Source organism: Aspergillus karnatakaensis (genome assembly GCF_047715665.1).
Source record: "Aspergillus karnatakaensis strain CBS 102800 unplaced genomic scaffold BJY04scaffold_14, whole genome shotgun sequence".
NCBI lineage: Eukaryota > Fungi > Ascomycota > Eurotiomycetes > Eurotiales > Aspergillaceae > Aspergillus > Aspergillus karnatakaensis.
This window is the reverse complement of record NW_027395726.1, coordinates 53,841-74,328: the sequence shown is the minus strand read 5'-3', so window position 1 is coordinate 74,328 and position 20,488 is coordinate 53,841. Positions and strand designations below refer to the sequence as shown.

Sequence of the window (20,488 nt, the reverse complement as noted above, 5' to 3'; positions counted from 1 at the left end):
CTAGTCAACAGTGACACTATCGCCCTCGGCGACGAGAAGCTTCGTGATAATACTCGACTGCGGCGCACTCACCGGAACATCGATCTAATCCTTTCGATGGAAGCCAGTTCCTCATCCTGGTCGACCCTCTCGCCGACCTTCTCGTTGAACTGGCTGAGTGTGCCTTCGGTTATCAACTCGGCCATCGGTGGGACACACACGATAATGTCATAATTCCTGGTCGAAACATTGAAGAAGCGGACCTTTTGCGGTGATATGGCGATGCGAGATGTCGGTCGGGGATGTTTCGACGGATTGATTATACGGGACAACGTGGATGTGGCAGCGGGTCCGGTGGACAGTCATTATGGCGCAAATTCTCCTCATAAAAAAAGCTTGCAGGTCTGAATTGTTGCCGTTATCATCAACTTAACATTTTGGACGCTTGAAGGCGTGCTCGGTGAGCGGGCACGGTTGCCGATCTGGGTTCGGCGTTTGGTCTCTGTCCCCGAGCGCCTCCAGCTGGGATATATATCTAGCACCTCATGATGTCAGGCTTTTCGTCTAGAGGTACCTTTTTTCTCAATACCATCGCTGCATCTTGACATATTCCCCGTCTATTCTCCAATTTTGTCGTTCCGAGCCGCGTGGAGTTTTGAATGCGATGGCGTTGGACAGAAGACATTGCAACTTGACTTGGCTTCATGATTGTCCCTGTCAAGGTCTCCTGAGGAGCTAGCTACCTAACCATAGAAGTATCAGGATTCACGATGCTGGAGAGTGTTAGTCAAGATGAAATCAACCAAAATGGGTCTTATCTGCAACCCCTCATCAGCGGGGAGATACCCCGCACTGCTGTTGGGGAAATGATCCCACCATTATAAACCGACCCCTCCCACCTCTTCCATCATCAATTCCTCCTCAAGATCCTGCCATTGATCAATCGCCATTATGTCTCTCGCAACTCTTGATGTACGTCCCTGTTACCTCCAAGCCAACATTACCTAACAAACCAGACAACCCAACACCCCAACCTCCCCTCCTCTTCCGCCACCCTCTTCTCCGCAAAAGCCACTAAGCAGCTCTCCTTCGAACAAATCGCCGCCCACATCGGCCGTAACGAAGTCGCAACCGCCGCCCTCTTCTACGGCCAAGCAAAGGCCTCTCCAGAGGACATCCAGAAACTCTCCGAACTGCTCGACATCCCCCATGACACCCTCAAGGCGCAGCTGGAGGGCTTCCCGGACCGTGGAAAGAGCGTGGAAATGCCCCCGAAGGAGCCGCTGATCTATCGCTTGTATGAGATTGTGCAGAACTACGGGTATGCTTACAAGGCAGTGCTAAATGAGAAGTTTGGGGATGGAATTATGAGCGCGATTAGCTTTAGCACCAAGGTTGAAAAGGAGGTGGATGAGCAGGGCAATCAGTGGGCGGTTATTACGTGGAGGGGGAAGTGGCTGCCTTTTTCCAGATTCTAAGATGATTCAAAATACGATACTGTGACTCAGGTAGTGAATCAATTATTTTGGATATGAGACAATATGACTTAGTGAGGGGTGACTCTTTATTTCCCCCCGGATTCCCTCACTTCAACACTCTTCCTCCTCTTTCTCCCTTTCTCTTACCTCAACTCTGCCATTCTTTCTCTCACCTGCTTTCTCGTTTCATCTACCTTTATTTTCTCTCTCTCTTTCAACAACCAGTCAGATATCTCATCTTCTCTCGCTCCCGGATATTCCCCGGCTTCCCTCCGTTAAAACCACCCGTCCTTTCTACTCCTTCAACTTCATTCAGACATCCCCAAATCTCTCCCGCTCGATCAAGGACTCATTCTCCTCCAAAGTCCACCGCCATCCTCACCATGGAGAAGGCTCCCTTCCGCATCCCCTGCAGCTTCCCAGACTGCAAGTTCTTCTTTCCCGACTTGAAGGCAATGAGGAGACACAAAAACGCCGACCCCGAGCACGATTACTGCCGCAGATGCGATCTGGACTTCGAATCAGAAGAACATCTCCTGATCCACAAGATAAAGTCCGATGATCACATCGTCTGTCCCCTCTGTGGCATCGAGTTTGGAAGTGAGGGTGGTCGAGATGGCCACATCCGCCAGGTGAGTGGTACTTCCCTTGTCTGTTTTAGAGAGACGGAATGGATTGAAGGAGGTTCTGTTCTGTGCTGATTGAGGCTAACTGTGGTGTCTCTAGTTCCACCGTGCCTCCCAAAGCATTACATGCATAGGCTGCAATAACATATTTCGAAGTGCGGCGGGGCATATGCGCCATATCGAAGACGGGGAATGCAAGGAAATATCAAACGAGATGCTGATTAGAGAACAATCGAAGAAGCTGATGCGCAAGGAGGCCATCAAGGCCGCGGAAGACCCAGATATACCCCAGATCACAAACGAAGACCCTGACGAGGAGGTAGTCGGGGGTGTTGACCTACTCTGCCCGGCTGAGGAGAACCGTTTAGCCATGGCCAACCAGCCTAAGCCTGGCGCTGGCGTCGAGAACCCCGACAATCCTGATCCTGCCGACATCTACTGGCCGAAGCTATCCAAGGGCGGAGGCGCCAGTCTTGAAGACAAAGTTGGAGCCCTGGCTATTACCGAATCGAACACCCCTAGCGACAGGAACAAGGAAAACACCGTCTGGAAAGTCAAGGCCCGCGAGCCACGCGAGCCCACTGTCGTCGAGACCGAAGTCACCTTCACCGGCCAGTCAACCTCCACCTCTGGCTCCGGTTCCACCTCTGGCTCCGCCATGTCAGTCGGATTCACCAACACGGGCCAGATCCTCGCAGGACTCCTGAAAGACTGGAATCCTACAAACTTCATCGACCCGTTCACCGGAGAGTTCGTGTGTCCCTGCTCTAAGCGGTTCACCGTCAGGGGCGCATTCGAGCAGCACATCATTTCGAAGAGCCAGGGCCGTCGCATGCAGTGCCCCGGGTGCTTCAAGACTTTCAAATCGACCGCCGCGCTTCTTGCCCATTGCGAAGCGCCGACTATTCGTTGCGATGTCGACGTGAGCAACCTATACGCACAGATCGTTGATGAGCTCACCGGCGGCTTTGTCCATATCACCGGGTACAATGAGGACGGCACGTTGAAGTATGAGGCGGGAGAGGTTGTCTTGCCGAAGACGAAGAAAGTCGGCGTGGATCTAGATAAGATTGGCTGGTAGGCCAATGGAGTGGGCATGCGGTGATTTCGCGACTTTCCGGAGTAGGTTCGGTGAAATTGTTTTCTTCTCTTCTTACCTGTTTCCTTGTTCCCTTTTTTTTTTTTGTTTTCCATCTTTCAGTCAAGGGTCTTCAAGCATATTATATTCGCATAGTATTTCATGGCTAGGTAGCATAGCATAGCAAAAGGCAGCAATCTCAACGCAGGGTATATCGAACAATCTCCAATCTAAACCGTCTCAATCCACATCCATCCGCGTCCCATTCTACCATTCATTGAGGTCTGTCAAAGGGATCTCCATTTTCGAATCCTCGAACAAATCTCCAGACCACTGCCCCTCTTCCGGTATCGCAACCTTCGATATCGGCCTCCCGTCATCTAACAGCAAATCTCACAGCACTCGAAGCACGCAATACCCGCACACCTACCCAAACACAAACCCATTAGCCACGTCCGAAAAAAAAAATCAAGACTAGAAGGAAACGAAAGGAAAGGAAAGAAACTCACAATCCACAGCAAAACCCACCGCCACCACCGCGCAGCTGCATCGCGTTATCCGTGCTCATGTTTTCCTGCCGAGTCTATTGGTTCACAGAGTGAGATTAGCAATTCGTTCTTATATTCCGGGAGAAGAAGAGGGGAGAAAGAGTAGGTTGGACGTACAGGCTGCTCATTCACGACCTGCTCCGTGGAAGGCGCGTTAGGACTGGATGGCTGCACCATGGTCAGGGTGTTGGGGTCGAATGTGGGGTTTTGGTTGTGGTTGGAGGAGGACTCCTTGGAGGTGAAGAAAGAGAAGAGGCCCATTTTGGATAGGTTGATGAGGTGGATAAGTGGTGAGGATCGGGAGAGTTTGATGGACGTCGATGTCGGAGGGTATAATATGCGTAGTTATATGGTGTAGGACGAATGACGGTCACGAGATGGAGGAATAGAATAGAAAAATTCCAGAAAGCTCGGGGTGAGGAGTGGTTAAATACCCCGTCAGATTCCAGAGTCAGATTCAGTCTCGACCTGGTCCTCAGGACAAAACGGAGTCGCGCTCCGAACTCTTCAAGATGGAATTGGAGAGACAAATTAATTGGGCGACTGAGCCACGCGGGTGAAACGGCTGTTACGGCACGCTGCTGAAGCTCAAGAGTCAACTAAGCCTCGGGTTTTTGTGCTCCACTACGAAGTAACAAGGTGGGTGATTTGCTGATGGCTGAAGTGTCAGTCAGGCTTAGTCTAGTGCGATCTTCGCTGTCGAGCACTAGCAGCCACTTACGACGGTACTATCGCCTGCTAAGCCTGCTATTGGCATTGGCATTGCTTGTGGTGTCACTGGTGTGCACATGCTGGCGATCCTTTCTCGTATCTTTCATGGCGTCGATGTACAACACGGTCTCCTAATCCTGAAATCTCTTCAAGATTGTAAGAAGCGTAGAGACTGATGCAGTGATAGGGCTGTGGAGGACAGGCGTAGGCAGCGAAATTGAAGATCCAAAATTAGGAGCAAGACTCCACCAAGCTTCGGTTAAGCTTCGGTGGTGGGGCCTCTGGTCAGCATGACTACCTGTGGCTGCGCCCGAGATTATTACGAATCTTTTGTCGTTCCTCTCGTTTGAGAAGAGGGTTGATGGATATTGCAATGATAATATGGGAGCCTCGACGGATTACTAGATTGAGATTGAACAGTGGCTATGTAGGTGGATTGCGTGCCTTCGTAGGGCGAGCCGGTGTGGCTTGGTTGTTCGCTGGACTCGGGTTGCACGCAGATCTTCATTTGAAAACATTCAACACCTACTTGAATTTGAGAGCATGCTTCTTCAGCATTATCCTCTTTTGACTGCCATGTAAGCGCTCGGGTTGAAATTTGATCTTTGATGCTATTCAAAATGCCAAGCCGTCACGGCGGTACTATCACGTGACAGTCTCCGCGGAGGTTCGGCGATCGGCCGGAAACTTTTCATCCATCCAAGCAAGCAACAACCGCAAGCCCAGCAGCAACAGAACACCGTCGCAAAATAACCTACACATCAATCACGACATCATCAATCCACTCCCTACAGCCTTGAAAATCGACTATTTTATCCATCTCCTCAACCCTCTGCGCGCGCCGCACCCACCCAAAATGACCACACCACCGAACCCCGACCACCCCCAAACCCCAACCCCAACCGAACCAACAACAACCACACCAAACCGCGAAGCAGACTTCAAACGCTTCAAAGACAACGCTGCAATAGCCTTCCTCATCACCTCCCCGATCCTCCTCGCCATCCCCCCGCGCCGCCTCAACCCCTCCGCAATCTTCCACATCTCCGCATTCACCATCTCCCTCAACCACGTCACCGCAAACTACACCGGCAAATCCATCCTCGACCGCCTCAGCGACCGCATCATCAGCCGCAGCACCCACAACCCAGCGCCGTCATTCCTCGCCACGGGCGAAACAGCCGGGCTACCAACCGAGAAAGCTCGCGAGATACACGCGAAGATCAGGGAAGCGAGAGAGGCGAGGATCAAGGATGAGAACCTGGGCAGGGAAGAGCGGGAGAAGTTGCTGGCGAGGCAGGAGCATGAGAGGGGGGTGGTCGAGAGGGTTTGGATGGGGAATGAGACGGGCGGGTGGAAGGAGCGGAGGCTGAGGGAGGAGCAGAAGGCGTTGGATGAGGGGAAGGGGTATGGGGATTTGATCAAGGAGCATATTTGGGATGTGTGGACTTGGGGGGAGAGTCGGAAGGAGGAGAGGGAGGATGATGAGGAGGAGTAGGGTGCTGTGGTATTGACCTTCCGTCATGTATTTCTATTTTTGTTCTATTAGTGTGTATGATATGAATTGTTCGTATGCGATATTTTGCGTTTAGCGGCTGTACATTATATGCAGATTGAGATGGGACAGGTCCATTCCAAGGTTCGCGGTTGGACTTGGAAGGCATAAGCCCCTTCGCCACTATTATATATTTCCCTTGATATTGATCAAATCACTCCTTCTACCACGCAATATCCCAAAATGAGACTCAATACCACGCCAAGAAATATCTCTACAGACGAAGAGAACCCCCCCTCCTTTCAAGCCCCAAAGCAACACAAAGAACCACCAACTGCCCTACTGCCATAACACCATAGCTAACAGCAGGACCACTAACATCCACGAACCAAATAACAAACGCCATGACCGCCGAAATACCAGGAGTCTGGTCGGTCGACCAGAACCACAACCTCACAGACTGGGACAGACAGACGGCGAGGTAGGCAATGGCCTGTAAGCCTGTGCCCAGCACACTCAGACTACCCAGACCCAGACCCTCATGGGACCGTGCGACCATTAGCTGGACTTGGAAGATCGGGGCGGCTACCGAGGTTGCGAGCCCCGTTATAGCGAGAACGATGTAGAGGAATTGCTGGAACAGCCCGAACGTCATGCTTCCGTAGACGGGAAGTTTATTGAGAAGAATGTACACGGCGGGTGGGAGGACGATGAGCGCGTGTGTGGCCATAATTGCCACGATGGCGGCGTTCGATGGGCCAGTCGTGGTGGTGTGTACTAGCTGCGCGGGAGATTGCGCTACCGCATATCCAAGGGGTATCTGACGGAGTGTCCTGTAAGAAGCCCTATTTCTGATTCACGGTCTGACACGGGGTGATTTACCTTATCTTTAATGTGCCGGTGTCGAAAGGAGACATAGACGGCTACCAATGCGATACAAGCAGCCCAGTGCACGAGAATCTGGATCCACATGACCACGGCTGAGAGACCCTTCCAGCTGGGAAGGTGTCCGTTGCGGATACAGTCGTAGCTCGCCTTGGTGAACGTCCCTCCAGTTCTCGCTGCGAGGTGCCCGTTGACACTCAGGGCCATAAAGATGATATACCACGGTGAGACTCCGGCATCACTGCTGTCTGCCGTGGCGAAGCAAATAATCTGTGGGATCAGAGAGCAGGCGACAAGAATGCATACAGCACTAACAGGGAGAGAAGTCAGCATGCGAGGTATGTATGTTTAGCATGGGAGACATACAGATCAATCACCAGCCGCCGGGGAGATGTTGGTTGATTCTCACAATCCAGCGCACCGCTCATTTTGGAAAAAGACTGGCAACAGGTAGTTTGTCTCGAAACGGTGCGGGGAAAGACGGAAGTATATATAAAGTGCTGTCCAAGAAGTAGGATTGCTTTCTGAGCCTATCACATAGGTTGTGGCTGGGACCAACTGTTGGTCTCTCCTGTCATTCATCCGGCGGGCAGACGACCAGACTACGCCATCCCTTCACATGTCAGACTATCTTCCGGCTGATTGGAGCGTGCGGGGGCGCCGTCCATTCATTAGGGCGTTCCAGCCCATGCCTTCTTTTTCCCTAGAGATGCTAATAGTAGGTAGGACAATGGCTAGAGATAGCAGTGTGGTTCATTATTGTTTTATGACCACTCTATCAAGAAATAGCCTCTAGAAACTCGTACACAATAGAATCTGGTGGAAGTAAATCACTTTATAGTACCAAGCCTGCTATAGCATTCTAAATCCCGGTTCCCATACAAGACACCCGGTGCATTCAGACGGAAGAAGATGGAAGAATTTACAGTTTCATTATGAGATCTAGTATCCCCTAGAAAATACTCAAAGCATCAGGATTGTAAGTGAGGGTTCCCCCTGAGGGATTCATCAACAATGACAGGACTCACTGCATACTGTGATAAAACACCAAACATACAAACAGATAAAGCCTGAACAGAACTTGGTACAAAACCATTGTACAAAGACAAAGCACAGACTTCATAGATCGACACCATATCCTACCAACACCCTAGCTCGCACCCCCTCAAACACGCCCAATATGCACAGCCGCAGCCCACCAATCCAACACCGTAAACAGCGCATCCAAAACCGTAATCCGATCCCACCCCCTCCCCATAATCCACCGCCCACTGCGTCTCGCAAGCGTAAAATTCAGCACCGCCTGCGATGCGTTCGCAATACCGAGAACAAGGAGTGCAAGAACATGAACCCGGATCTCCGACTCCTTCGACCCGGTTGACAGAAATCGCGGTGGCTTGATGAGCGTCCACAGACGGAGGAAGGCCAGCAGGGCGGGGGCGGAGTTCATTCCGCCTAGGTAGGCCATTATGTCGTGGTGCCTAAAATTGCAGTGGTGGTTAGAGAGGGCGTGAAGAATCTGGTTGTAAACTGGGAGTTACCATCGATCACCCTGGGGAAGAGCGCGAACTGCTGCGTCTGCTGAGGATTTTCGAGTGGAGAGTTTGCGCATCATGAGGGTTTGGCGGAAGCCGAAGTGAATGAGGGCGCTATTGTCAGATCAGTCATAGAGACACCAAGAGATGCGATTATGATTGCTATGGATTGCCGTGATACGGTGTCTCTCACCTTGTAAACCATAACTGCGAGTCAGGGCGTCCGTTAGTTTAGTCTGTGTTGGCACAGATGCTCCCATCCAGGTGTGTGCATACCCCATTCCCAGCATAGAGGGCACCGAGGACATCTGCGCGGGAGAAGATAGAAGACATCGTGCTTGAGTGTGTGGAATTTGGTACTCCAGCTTTCAAGAATTGGATATGCGGGGGATGGATATATATCAGTCTCAAACACATACCGGTACCAAGACGGGGGAATCAGTAATCATGCCCTAACCGAGGCTCCTTTTCCTTGTCGTCAGCACCAACCTCGAATCTATACGTATACGCTAGTGCAGATGGCGGGGATACCCTCGCTTTTCCTGGGAACGACACGAATCAATATTCTCTGCATATCCTTCTTAGGGTAGTCATATCGACGGACCCGGGGTGAAATGCCACACAAGCGTAAAGCGCGTGCTGCAGAGGGATGTCTAATGGACCAACTCCATAAGATATAGTATTACTCCATAGAAGCTAGAATTATCTCAATTATATGTACACCGAATCATTGCCATACAACACATCCCAGCCCCAATACCCTTTCTGTCACCCCGCCTCCCCTCCCTGCTTTCACCCCCACTCACTCATCATGATCCCTCGCATACGGCCTCAGCGTCGGCCCCTCCCACTTATGCCGCCCCCGAACAACCCAATCCCCAATCGCAAAAAGCATAACGAACCCCAGCACAGGCCCCGCATAGTTCATATTCTCCGCCGTAACCGGCAGCGTCGGCGGAAACGGCAAGAAGATTACAAAGTACGTCGCGAACAGAATCGCGAGCAGGTTCACCCACAGCCCCCAACGCCCGAGACTAAACGTCCCGATAGGGAGGTCCTGGGGCGCGGTAAACCGTTTGAGAACGAGGAGAACAAGCGGGATTAGATAGGAGATGTACAGACCCAGGGTGCTGAGGGAGAGGATGGCGTTGAATGCGGCGGTTGAGCCGATTTGGATGAACGAGAGTAGAAACATGCAGCTCGCGACGAGGAAGAGGGCTCGGAGGGGGATCTTATACGTCGTGTCGACCTTTGCGAAGAAGTCGGAGAATGGCAGCCCGTTGTCTCGCGCGAATGCCCAGGTCAGTCTCGTTACCGAGGCGAGGCCGTTGAAGAGCGCGATCCAGCCGGGTAGCATTCCCATTGCCATGAGCACGTATGTAGCGGCTTTGGAGCCGGTGGCTTGGTATGCGATCTGGATGATTGGGTAGCCGGTTGGACTGAGGACGGCTTCGGTGTAGTCGCCCATGCAGTACAGGATGGCGATGAGGTAGGAGAAGGCCATGCAGCCGTTGATGAGTGTGCCGTAGATCATGGAGCGGGGAACGACGACGCGGGCGTTTTTCACTTCTTCAGCCATGTGGATGATGCCGTCGACTCCTAAGCAAAGTTCTGTTAAGCTGGATGTTCAAATTGACGAGAGGACCGATGTAACTTACCGGCTAAGGGTGTGATGACCCCCAAAAGCCCAATCGAAAACACCACCCCCGAATCCTTCCATCCACTCAATCCACCAACAAAAGTCTCCCAAACAAACTCATTTGGCTGTCGCGGAGCAAGGATTACGAAAACCGCAATAGTCACAGGCAGGAAGACAACGTGCATGATCCCCGCCGCGACTTCAATCCCACCTAGCACCCGCCGCGCAAAGATGTTGATGACGATTGGGATGACAGCCACGGCCCACATGAGCAGTGTCCCGCGCCATCGGACAAGCTCGTAGGTGGGGTCTGCGAGGACCACCATGCCCTGGATCTGGGTGCCGATGAAGTATGGGGCGATACAGACGAGGGCGGACCAAGAGAAGACCGTGACCCAGCCTGCACTTTCTCTTAGTATGCGAAGAGCAATGGATTGGGATGGGAGAGATGGGTGCGCACCTTGAAAGAAACTGATGAATCGACGGCCTCGCGGCGCAAGGAAGTAACTCCAGTGGTACTGAGCGCCTGCGGTTGGGTGCCTATGATAACGAGATTAGTATGTTGCGCTGCACGGATACCGAGGTAAGAGGCATACAAAGAAGCAAGTTCCGCTAGCGAGAGCGCAATGGTTATATTTCCCACCGTACTTAGTATTATTCCGTAGACGATCACCGCAGGACCGCCGTTATACAATCCCGAGAGCAAACTACCACCAGCAGCTTCCCATGTCGCGAGCAGGGTGGCAGAGAAGGCGAGTGACGAGAAGAAGTTGAGATATCTCTGCAGACGGGATAGTTAGGACCTGCAGATTGAATGATCGATAAGTATATGTACCTCCAACTGCTGCTTCTGCCGATATGTAGCTGTTTCATGGCCACCATTGCGACTCCCTGCTGGACCGGAATGAATGGCGCTGCCACTCTTCAGTTCGAGGTCTTCTTGCATGCTGAAATAGCTGGCTCTAAGCGATGCATACGCAGAAAGAGAAACAAGAGAAGAAGAAAAAAAGAAAAGAAAAGACCAGAGAATCGTTGGGAAAGAAGAAACCAGCCGGAAGACAGCAGGAGGTACTAAAAGAAATCCTCCGCGTCCCTTCGACCTCCAGACAAGGATCAGACCAGGATCTAGAATTAGTCAATGAATGCGAAACAGTTAGTCTACACCTCGGATGCGAGCTCAAGTGCCGCGTGCAACGGTCACCTTTACTTTAGCCTTTGGCTAGGAGTCGTTCCCTGAAATCTGCCCCGAAGCGAGAAGACGGCGCCACCTAACCGGCGCTGCACATCCCCCAGGCGCCCCTCGATGAAAGGTCTAGCCTCGGGCAAGATCTTGGGGCTGCTGTGCCGCAATCTAAAAACTGGTCTGATGGCGGGATCTACCCTGTCAAGGGCACTTAGCACGCAGACGGCGTCTGCTAGCGGCAGCCCTAAGCCAGGGTGCGATCTGGTGTCCCGCAATGGGACGGCCCGGTCGTTGGCTCTCACGTCGACTCGCAGATTTGTCTTTCGTAAGCGGAACTGCGATTGATAATGCTATTGTCGGAAAAATTTAGCACTTGTGGAAGGCGAGTTTCGATTGGCTGTCTCTTTTACCCGATGCTGGTGCTGTCGTGGGCGAAATGAAAGGATTCGCTACCCTGTTCTAGTGCAGTCTGTAGGGAGAGGCTATGGTGCCACATGAAGGCTATGGCTACTTCGAAGGTCCTGATAATGTGATTGTGCAAGGATGGGTTTGACAAGGTAACGGGTTGGTTGGGAGCAAGGGTGCGAATCCCAACAGAGCAAAACTCTGACAGTGGTTTGGAATTTGACAAGGGAAAGAAAACGAGTTGCCTCCTAGTTATTATGTGCTGCTGCCCTATCTCCTTCTCCTACTGTCCCAGATCTACTACGCACAACATGCCACTGCGGTAGCGATGGCCGATCCCCAAGACCCATTCCAGATCATCTCTCACGACAATCGCGGGCCGATCATAACCCTAGTCTCTGTATCGCTCTTGATCGTCGCTATCATCTTCGTGCTAGCGAAGTTTGGCTCCGCGATATACTTCAAGCAGCGACGGAGCGCAGTCAATACGCCCATCTGGGTGGCACTCCTCCTCGCTATCTGCCAGGTTGTCCTCCTGCAAAAGGCCGTTGATCATGGACTTGGAAAGCATGCGGGCCAGCTAAGCGAGAGCGATGTCCAGGCTTGGAGCAAGTTCGCGTTCGCCGCTCATATCCTGCTGATTCTCGTGATGGCGCTGTCGAAACTCTCGACCGTGCTGCTGATTTGGGAATTGACCCCGAGTGGAGGTTTAAGACGCAGTTGCGTAGTCATCGCTGGGATTGTTATTGCGTGGACGGTTTTTGCTGTGCTGGGGGTGGCTTTTCAGTGTGCTTTACCTGAGCCGTGGGTATACAGGCCGGAGCGATGTGCAGGGGAGGTCAGTATCAATTTCAGAGTCTACTAAAAAGCACTTGCATCGCTGACGCAGTAATAGGGCGCCCTCCTCTACCCGATTGCGATCCTGAACATCCTCACCGAGATCGTCCTCGTCATTCAGCCATATATCATGATGCGAAATGTCCAGATGGTCTGGCGCAAGCGAGTGAAGATCCTCGCCTCGTTCTCCACGCGATTATGGTGAGTCAACAGATCAATAAATGGTCTTTCAAAGTCAGATAGACTAACAGTCTGACAACTATAGTGTGGTCGCCCTCGGAATCGCCCACCTCTCCCTCCTCCCGTCCTTCATCCACTCATCCGACGTCTCTTGTTCGTGGCCCTACCACCAGTACTATCGAGCTACAATGCTAACAACGTGATTAAAAGGGGACATGGTTTACTGGCAAATTCTCGGCCAAAGCATGATGCTCACAACCGTGATCATCGCCTGCGTGCCAACCCTGTACCACATCTTCGCCGGCCTACACTCCGGCCTGACCACAACGCAAATCCCCGACCGAATCGGCGTCGAACTTTCAGGGTCAAAGATGAAAGGGAGTGGGTATATCAACCAGAGTTCGGTTTCAGAAGGGAGTAGAGGCGGGGGTAGGTCGCAGTCTGGATCGCAGTTGGGCCGTGGCCGGTCGAGGAAGGGGGGTCGGTCGCCATTTGATCCGAGGGGTTTGGATACTGGGGTTGTTACGGAAGTTTCGACGAGAGAACGAAGAGTGGAGGGTGATAGGGAGTCGAGCTCTAGTGAGGGGGCGGAGAGTACGAGGCATTTGACGCAAGACGGGGGGAAGGGAGGGGTGTTGAGGACGGTGGATATTACGGTTGAGATTGAGGAGCATGGTCACGGGCATGATCATGATCATGATCATAGGAACTGTCTATAGACTCGGAGATTTGTGGAAAGATGATATTTCATCAGCTATAGCTACCTAGGCATCCCCCGTCTTAAATGCGTCCTAAGATGCCTCTTCCAGTTGTCCTTACGGGGAAACCCACGGCCGATTTCAGCACCGTACTTGCACCCCAGAACGTGGCAGAAATATGTTGTCGGCTGTTCAATCTGATCAGGATGCTTCGTGCTGCAGTGTCGCGTGAGGTCTTTGTGGTATCGAAACGCCGATGTACAAATGCCGATCCTGCACTTGAAGGGTTTCTTGTGGCGTTTCGTGTGCCGACTAGGGGGTTACAATCAGTTTAGTGCGCTAGGTCCAGGCAAGTTAGGATGGTGTGGCATACTTGAGTTCGTGTTGTTTGAGGAAGGTAAGGGTGCAGGTATCACACTTGAAAGGATTGGATACTGAGGGATGCGCAGGGTGGTCTGGCTGGAAGGTGGTCGAAAGCGGCGAGTGGATATCTTCACCGTCCGCACGCTGATCTGGTAAAAAGGAAAGATGGAGTGAGTCACGATTTTGGAAATTATCTGGCGTTGAAGGGGTCGGTTGTAGTTGAGAAGACGAATGTCCTGGGTCCGGGCCAGGATGGCCAATATCCAACCACGCAGGGTCAATGCAGTCAAAGGGCTGATAATGATGTTGGTCGCTAAGATGACTGCTAACGGAGCTTTGATTTGATGTGGTTATCCTGGGTGGAACGCGAGGTAGTAGGCTGGCTACTAAGTTCCGACTTTCTCAGCTTTCTCAACCGACAGGCCAGCTTCAGCCTAAGGAAAATCAGACGGTACGCCGAGAATAAACCCAAAAGCGACCCGAGAGAAAAGAACGACAAGTAAATGGGGCCTGTGAACAGCGGTTGGTTGTGTAAAGAGCGAATAGGCGACCTCTAGCGAGAGGCGCCGCTGTTGAAGCAAGAATGCAATTACAGTCGAGGAATCCTCTTCTTTATAAGCTTGCTGACGGATAGTAAAGACATATCATGGGCTGTTCCTTGGCAAAAATGGTAGGCCTCAATTTTCCCTGTTAGGGTTAGCTCGTTGGGCGCTGCAGCTGTATCATGCATATGCAGCGTAAGATGTCGATCCTGTTGGCTCCTCGACTGACCAACGCAGTGGTAGGCCTCAGAAATGGAGCTTGAGCTGGCCTGCTATCAACCCATTGGTTGTTGATAGAGTCCGCTCTCCTACTCTTGAACAACGACTAGGTCAGCCAACGTAGCCTGGGTTCTCGTGCACATGGTAGGCCTCAATTATTGTTGATCGCACTCTTGTAATTGGACTATCGTGTAGTACAGATCAACTACAGCCACTGAAGCAACCTATACTCGTTACACAGAGCCAGATATTGACCGTATCTCAGGATGTTTCCTTCAATATACATATCTTAGGCAGGTAGGGAACCCTCGAGCTATAAGTACAGCTCTGTAGACAACCACTCCAAGATCTGGAAAGCCCAAGGATTTCGTCTATTCTCAGCATCTTTCTACCTTTTCCCTGGATTCCACAAACCCAGTATGACTGATTCAATTCCCAAGATCATCGACACATCAGCCGCTGTCGCCGAGCTAGTCGAGCTAGTCGAGCTCCTCGAAAACGTTCCCAACAACCCACCCTCCCTCTACATCGACCTCGAAGGCATAAACCTCTCCCGCCACGGCTCAATCTCCATAATGCAAATCTTCCTCCTCCCAGAAAACGAGATCTACCTCATCGACATCCACACTCTCAGCCACCAAGCCTTCACCCACCCCTCCGCATCGGGCAAAACCCTAAAGCACATCCTCGAAGACACAACCATCCAGAAAGCCTTCTTCGACGTCCGCAACGACTCCGACGCGCTATACGCCCACTATAGCATCCGCCTCGCCGGCATCCAGGATATCCAGCTCCTTGAGCTGGCGACTCGCAGCGGACCCAGGCGGTTCATAAACGGGTTGGCGCGGTGCATTGAGAGAGACGCAGGGTTGTCGTTGTCGGAGACGAGAAAATGGCAGGATGGTAAAGAGAGCGGAAGGGGGTTGTTTGCGCCTGAGCGAGGGGGCTCGTATGAGGTGTTTAATGCGCGCCCTTTGTGTGAGGCGCTTGTCGAGTACTGTGCGCAGGATGTGAGGATTTTGCCGAGATTGTGGGCGATTTATGATGCGAAGCTTGGGTGGAGGTGGAAGGAGAAAATTGAGGTTGCGATCCGTGATAGGATTGATGTCTGTTTTCAGGTTGGGTATACGGGGGTGGGGAGGGATATGGCAAAAGCCCCTAAGGGTTGGGCATGAGGGTTTGCGATTTGAGTTCCTGGACTGTTAAGATGACCCTAGTAAGACCAACAGTTGTGATTAGGTATTAAAATATACTTTTAACGTATGGCGAATTAGAACAACATAAAATCGACGGATCACGTGGTGGGCTGGCAGCAGCCCGTAACTAACTTAACTCTCCCCTTTCCATCCACTCCATCGTACAACCATCAACATCGACATCAACCACCACAATGCCTTTGACTCGCGCCGACTACACAGTCGGCTGGGTAGCTTCCCACTTTGGCGCCTTGCCCCCCGCACAGCTTGTATTGGACAAGGTCCACGAAGATCCACCCGGTCCATATGGATACACCCTAGGCAGTATCGGGCATCACAACATCGCCATCTTGCGGAATCCACGTGACAGGGACAATCAAACTGGACCAGTGGCACTCGCGAAACAATTTTTGGCCGACTTTCAAAATATTCGCTATCTTTTACTTGTTGGCTTCGGCGGAGGAATCCCAACCGCTGATAACGATATCCGACTGGGTGATGTTGTGGTGAGCCCGCCAGATCCTTTCCCTGAAAAGCGCCCTGGGATACCGCGCCCCTCCATGGCTCTGCGGGCTGCGCTTTATTGTCTTCAAGCACGCCATATCGGTGAGGAGAGTCGAGTTGATGAATTCATGAAGAAGGCTCGAAAAGGAATGTACCAAGCATCTGCAGATGCCAAGCGCTTCCTCGAGAGGGATGATCTCTACCCGGCGGATTATATGCACCGGTCTGAGCCAGGTGGCAGTCGAGAATGCTGGAAATGTGACCCATTGCAGGTGGTTCCTCGTCCGCCACGCGAATCCGATAAGCCGGTCATTCATTATGGTTTGATCGTATCTGTGCCTCCGGGCTTGGAAGATAATGCCCGGCGGGATCTACTGGATTCGGGCTCGAAGGCGCTCTGCGTGGACACAGGAAACGCCGCAAAATTATTGGACAGTGACTTGCCGTTTCTGGTGATCCGTGGGATTTCTGATTACGCCGACTCTCACCGGCACTATGATTGGCAATGGTATGCGGCAGCGGCGGCAGCTGCCTATGCCAAAGAGCTTCTCCTGGAGCTTGGGCCTGCGTGGCCTCCGTTGCGTCGTCAGCAACCTGAAGCCATCGATGTCACTATTACTGATAAAGATAACATGTCTACTCCAGACCATCCGCCTGTGTTGCCACCGTTGTCCCGTCGACAACCAGAAACCATTGACATTACTAATACTGTTAGAGATGACACGCCGACTCAAGTCCCGCCGCCTGCTCGAGTCCTTTACGAGGCAGAGGGATACGGATGGAGTCGCTTCGTCCCGATTGCTGTGAATGGTGCAAAACCGTGGAGAGAGCTTGAGAAGGTTGACGAGGCTGATGTGGACAACGACTGGGTGCTCCACCGTGGAGATATCGTGACTGTGTGTGTTCCAGGACCGGATCTATCGCAAAACCCCGACGATTCCAAAGCCTACGCTAAGGTCACCGATCTTCGAGCCGTGGGTGACGGGCGCTATATGGTTGTTTACACATGGCTATACACAAGAGAGGAGATTATAGAGGACATGGAAACAGGGGATGGTGACCTAGACGCTTGCCACGCGAACCTGGAAGAGAGATGGCCGAAGGATGCCGAGTATGAGTATATGTTCAGCACAAACCGTACAGTGACGCTCTGGAACACCGCCATATCGCTCGCGCCTGAGGACGTGCAGGCAAAGATTTGTGACAGCTACGTCTATATCACCAAGATAACTGCGCCTTCGGAGCGATGGATTGAGGAAATTGGTGCTTACCGAGTCAGGTGGCTGCAAAGGATATTGCAGATGGATGAGTGATTGCGGCTAATCACTCGGTTGGCTAGATCGCAAGCATTTTGATCTGACTTCTCACTCGCAACGTGATAATCTCATCATGTCGCTCAACTCATTTGAGCTTTATGGCCTTCGATCTCGAGCAGGGTTGCTAGGCTTTCTGGTCTTGACTGTGGTCCTTCTGCAGTTCTTAAATAGCATGAGCTTTCTAACAAAACTAATCTAGGTAATCAGAGCAAAACAGCCAACTCCATGATAATCCCGGCCATCACCATCCATGCCGTCCAGCTCCGGATGTACAAAGTCCCGGCAGCACCATTCTCAGCATCACTCTCAACCCCCGGACCCCCTTCAACAGCCGTGGCATTCCCAACCCAGGCATTCCAATTCGTCTGGTTGAGCGGACACTCCATCTGGAGCTCGATATTCTTCCCCTTGAGCTGCAGCAGCACCTGCCCATCCCTCGAAATCGTAACCTCAACCTCCCCCTCCCGATCCCCAATATCTGCCGACCCATGATAAATCCCCCTCCCCGTAGCAGGCACATCACTCCACCCTTCGGTAGTATTAGCCCCCCCAATACTCACACTGACATCTGTACTCCCCTCCAAAAGCGCCGAATAAAACACCTTATCCTGCAACAACTCCCCAGGCTGCAACACAACCTGATTATGACTCTCCGTATTCCCCGTCGTATTCCCCGAAGTGCACGCTCTGGCCGGACTCAACCGGTACCAAACACTCAACAACTCCTCCGCAATCTCCACCTCCTCCCTCTGCCTAACCCTCTCCTCCTCACTCCCGCCATCAACCTTATACTGCTCAATCAAATAAGGCAACAAAATCCTCCACCCATCATGCGGCCTGCCAGCCACATAATCAAACGGCGCCCCCGCAGCCTTCAGCCCCTCCCCCACAACCGCCTCCTCATGCAACGGGCCAATATAATGACTCTCCCCATAATCATTCCACGTGATAATCTCCACAAAGTCCGGGTTGACCTCGAGAACCTGCTGCCACCGCTCATACCACAGATCCCCACCGCGCCACACCCAATTCTTCTCAAACTGCGCCAAGTTCGTATAAAACCACGGCGACACAGGCATGATGTACAGCTTGTCGTCTCCAAGAAGGTCAATATACAGCTCGTCCTCGGTCGTGTTCATCGGATGCGTCCCATCGGGCCACGCATTCCAGCACATCAACCCATCCGTCACCTCGCTCTCGGCCGCGCGGGTCGCGCCCACGGACGTCCAGTCTGGAATCAGTAGTATCTCTCCAACGTCAGCGCCACCGTGAGCCTTGATCTCCTGCTTTATCCCCGTCCAGGAATTCGCAACGAGGAAGCCCTCGAAGGTACTAACGACCGGCCGTCCGTCATGCCTGAAGTATGCCTGCCGAGGGGTGAACTCCGTGATGAGATCGACGATTGCGTCATTCGACCAGGTCCCTCGACTATTTGTGGCGGAGAAATCGAAGGAGAAGAGGAGGTGGAAGTCGAGCTGTTCGGCTGCGGCGAATGCGTCGGTTAGCTGGACCGGGTAGGGGGATGGGTTTGTGGAGGTGTGGTTTAGCCACTCGAAGCCGAGGTTTAGGACGAAGGCGTCGATGGAGGACTCTTGCGCGGCTTGGATGTCGGTTTTCCAAGTCGTGAGGGTGTAGTTCTTTGTGTTCGACATCTGTCACGCGTTGTTAGTTTGGTGGTGCTGAGGAGGGGTTTAGAGAAAGGGAGGGGCGTGTGGACCATGAAATGAGCGAAGACTGCTTTTGCGTCAACACATGCTGGGAGTAACAGAAGGAGGAGATTTGCCATGCTGAGGGTGGCACCGACACCGACACCGACACCGAAGAGTGCCATGATGTCAAGTTGGATTGCAATTCTGGATTTCACAAAGAGCTTGACTGGATTTTAAACTGGTGATATGACGCTAGGAGAGACATGTTGTGGTATTTGTAGTCTCGATCCTGTCTAGGGTCCGCTGTAGGGCCGCGACATCCTGACAGCATCAGCATGGCTTTGGGAGAAATCTTTCTACCTAGAGAGAGTATACAGTCAACTCTCTGCATGAACGCTATCGATCAAGGCAGCAGTTAAGTGCTCAATGCAAGTGGTAGACGGTCAGAGATAACGCCAGCTGAGTCACATTGCTGCGGGTGAGTAGGTTCCGGCGTTTAGGGCTCTGGGCGTGTAGGGATCATGCATATCGTGTCAAGACGATGCTAGACGAGTAATCGGATATTCCTTGCCGAGGAGTATCATCGTGCACTCTCAGTATGCCAGGGAGAGGGTCTAAGTAAGTATTCTGCCTGGAGGCACTGTTGTCAGCTACCTATGTGCGGTGTGGTCACCCTACCGCGATATCACGGCAGAGATGGTCATATAAGAACGGCTGTACGTTGCCTAGCGGAGACCCTGCTTAAGCGATGCTCAGCCTCGCCGATTGCCTCAACTCTGGTACTCCTGCTGAGACGGATGCTGGTCTTACAGTCAAACTAGGTGCGTTGACATTTTAACCACCGGTCCTAACAATAGTAGAGCACCTGAAACATTGAGATCTGGTGATTACTCAAAGACTCGGTATACTCGGTATAAACTTGCCGTGAATCAAATGGACCCTGACTTTGGTGCCGAGGACGAGAGCCGCCCGATGCATTCGTGAATCCCTCTTTGCTAGAGTATCTATGGAACAGCAGTCGGACCCAGCTGAGCTGAGGCCTCAAAGGCAAAAGCCGACTGCAATGCCTTCACGCATACCGTCGCGAACGGGATTCTGCTCTGGCAAGGCACTGCCTCAGGGAACAAGCGTTTAACCCTCTGGGCAGGGTTATCGTCCTACGCACTCTCCTGACATTGCTGAAAACCACGCACGAAAAGCTAAGGGTCAATCAGAACTCCAGCCAGGTCAAATTCCAGAGCTACAGTGGCAATTCTCCGGCAACTGTTAACAGCCCAGCAATCCTTGGCATATCAACTCTTCGCAATTGCCAGCGTGTCATTCGACGGTCATGCGAGCAGAACGTCAGGTCAGCTTACGTGGGCTTTTGAGAACACTCTCTAGTGGTTCGCTAGATCACCCAGTAGCCGTTGTGGGGATCAT

The 20,488-nt window shown here is 52.3% G+C and overlaps 13 protein-coding genes across 13 annotated transcripts; 8 read left to right on the top strand and 5 right to left on the bottom strand.

The window, feature by feature from the left end:
• The first annotated feature begins 553 nt into the window (after nt 1–553).
• cyn1 (putative cyanate hydratase) lies at nt 554–1,526 on the top strand. Its single transcript, XM_073710635.1, has 2 exons — nt 554–951; nt 996–1,526. Exons 1-2 carry the CDS (start codon nt 931–933, stop codon nt 1,455–1,457), a joined length of 483 nt encoding a protein of 160 aa, XP_073573204.1. The 5' UTR covers nt 554–930; the 3' UTR covers nt 1,458–1,526.
• BJY04DRAFT_184549 (putative C2H2 finger domain protein) lies at nt 1,527–3,257 on the top strand. The gene is made up of 2 exons (XM_073710634.1): nt 1,527–2,089; nt 2,184–3,257. The coding sequence occupies exons 1-2, from the start codon at nt 1,841–1,843 to the stop codon at nt 3,162–3,164; spliced, it is 1,230 nt and encodes a 409-aa protein (XP_073573203.1). The 5' UTR covers nt 1,527–1,840; the 3' UTR covers nt 3,165–3,257.
• Nucleotides 3,257–4,454, bottom strand: BJY04DRAFT_184547 (uncharacterized protein). The gene is made up of 3 exons (XM_073710633.1): nt 3,827–4,454; nt 3,671–3,744; nt 3,257–3,587 (listed from the first exon to the last, which is right to left on the bottom strand). The coding sequence occupies exons 1-3, from the start codon at nt 3,968–3,970 to the stop codon at nt 3,542–3,544; spliced, it is 264 nt and encodes an 87-aa protein (XP_073573202.1). The 5' UTR covers nt 3,971–4,454; the 3' UTR covers nt 3,257–3,541.
• Nucleotides 4,455–5,133: 679 nt separating this feature from the next.
• BJY04DRAFT_25265 (uncharacterized protein) lies at nt 5,134–6,191 on the top strand. The gene has a single exon (XM_073720012.1). It carries the CDS (start codon nt 5,277–5,279, stop codon nt 5,916–5,918), a length of 642 nt encoding a protein of 213 aa, XP_073573201.1. The 5' UTR covers nt 5,134–5,276; the 3' UTR covers nt 5,919–6,191.
• On the bottom strand, nt 6,190–7,228 carry BJY04DRAFT_216206 (uncharacterized protein; the record flags this gene model as incomplete). The annotated part of the gene is made up of 3 exons (XM_073715673.1): nt 6,190–6,735; nt 6,798–7,110; nt 7,167–7,228. 3 exons carry the CDS (start codon nt 7,226–7,228, stop codon nt 6,190–6,192), a joined length of 921 nt encoding a protein of 306 aa, XP_073573200.1.
• A 613-nt stretch (nt 7,229–7,841) lies between these two features.
• On the bottom strand, nt 7,842–8,618 carry BJY04DRAFT_184540 (uncharacterized protein). The gene has a single exon (XM_073710632.1). It carries the CDS (start codon nt 8,266–8,268, stop codon nt 7,966–7,968), a length of 303 nt encoding a protein of 100 aa, XP_073573199.1. The 5' UTR covers nt 8,269–8,618; the 3' UTR covers nt 7,842–7,965.
• Nucleotides 8,619–9,131: 513 nt separating this feature from the next.
• Nucleotides 9,132–11,224, bottom strand: BJY04DRAFT_184538 (putative GABA permease). Its single transcript, XM_073710631.1, has 5 exons — nt 10,810–11,224; nt 10,571–10,755; nt 10,435–10,514; nt 9,994–10,374; nt 9,132–9,934 (listed from the first exon to the last, which is right to left on the bottom strand). Exons 1-5 carry the CDS (start codon nt 10,918–10,920, stop codon nt 9,138–9,140), a joined length of 1,554 nt encoding a protein of 517 aa, XP_073573198.1. The 5' UTR covers nt 10,921–11,224; the 3' UTR covers nt 9,132–9,137.
• A 490-nt stretch (nt 11,225–11,714) lies between these two features.
• Nucleotides 11,715–13,288, top strand: BJY04DRAFT_184537 (uncharacterized protein). Its single transcript, XM_073710630.1, has 3 exons — nt 11,715–12,400; nt 12,458–12,600; nt 12,665–13,288. The coding sequence occupies exons 1-3, from the start codon at nt 11,891–11,893 to the stop codon at nt 12,780–12,782; spliced, it is 771 nt and encodes a 256-aa protein (XP_073573197.1). The 5' UTR covers nt 11,715–11,890; the 3' UTR covers nt 12,783–13,288.
• BJY04DRAFT_25242 (uncharacterized protein) lies at nt 12,611–13,588 on the top strand. Its single transcript, XM_073720011.1, has one exon. It carries the CDS (start codon nt 12,795–12,797, stop codon nt 13,296–13,298), a length of 504 nt encoding a protein of 167 aa, XP_073573196.1. The 5' UTR covers nt 12,611–12,794; the 3' UTR covers nt 13,299–13,588.
• BJY04DRAFT_184533 (uncharacterized protein) lies at nt 13,289–14,248 on the top strand. Its single transcript, XM_073710629.1, has one exon. It carries the CDS (start codon nt 13,364–13,366, stop codon nt 13,610–13,612), a length of 249 nt encoding a protein of 82 aa, XP_073573195.1. The 5' UTR covers nt 13,289–13,363; the 3' UTR covers nt 13,613–14,248.
• Nucleotides 14,249–14,820: 572 nt separating this feature from the next.
• Nucleotides 14,821–15,576, top strand: BJY04DRAFT_216202 (ribonuclease H-like domain-containing protein; the record flags this gene model as incomplete). Its single annotated transcript, XM_073715672.1, has 1 exon — nt 14,821–15,576. One exon carries the CDS (start codon nt 14,821–14,823, stop codon nt 15,574–15,576), a length of 756 nt encoding a protein of 251 aa, XP_073573194.1.
• Nucleotides 15,577–15,791: 215 nt separating this feature from the next.
• Nucleotides 15,792–17,414, top strand: BJY04DRAFT_216201 (nucleoside phosphorylase domain-containing protein; the record flags this gene model as incomplete). Its single annotated transcript, XM_073715671.1, has 1 exon — nt 15,792–17,414. One exon carries the CDS (start codon nt 15,792–15,794, stop codon nt 17,412–17,414), a length of 1,623 nt encoding a protein of 540 aa, XP_073573193.1.
• A 206-nt stretch (nt 17,415–17,620) lies between these two features.
• BJY04DRAFT_216200 (glycoside hydrolase family 71 protein) lies at nt 17,621–19,248 on the bottom strand (the record flags this gene model as incomplete). The annotated part of the gene is made up of 2 exons (XM_073715670.1): nt 17,621–19,069; nt 19,135–19,248. 2 exons carry the CDS (start codon nt 19,246–19,248, stop codon nt 17,621–17,623), a joined length of 1,563 nt encoding a protein of 520 aa, XP_073573192.1.
• Nucleotides 19,249–20,488: the final 1,240 nt, after the last annotated feature.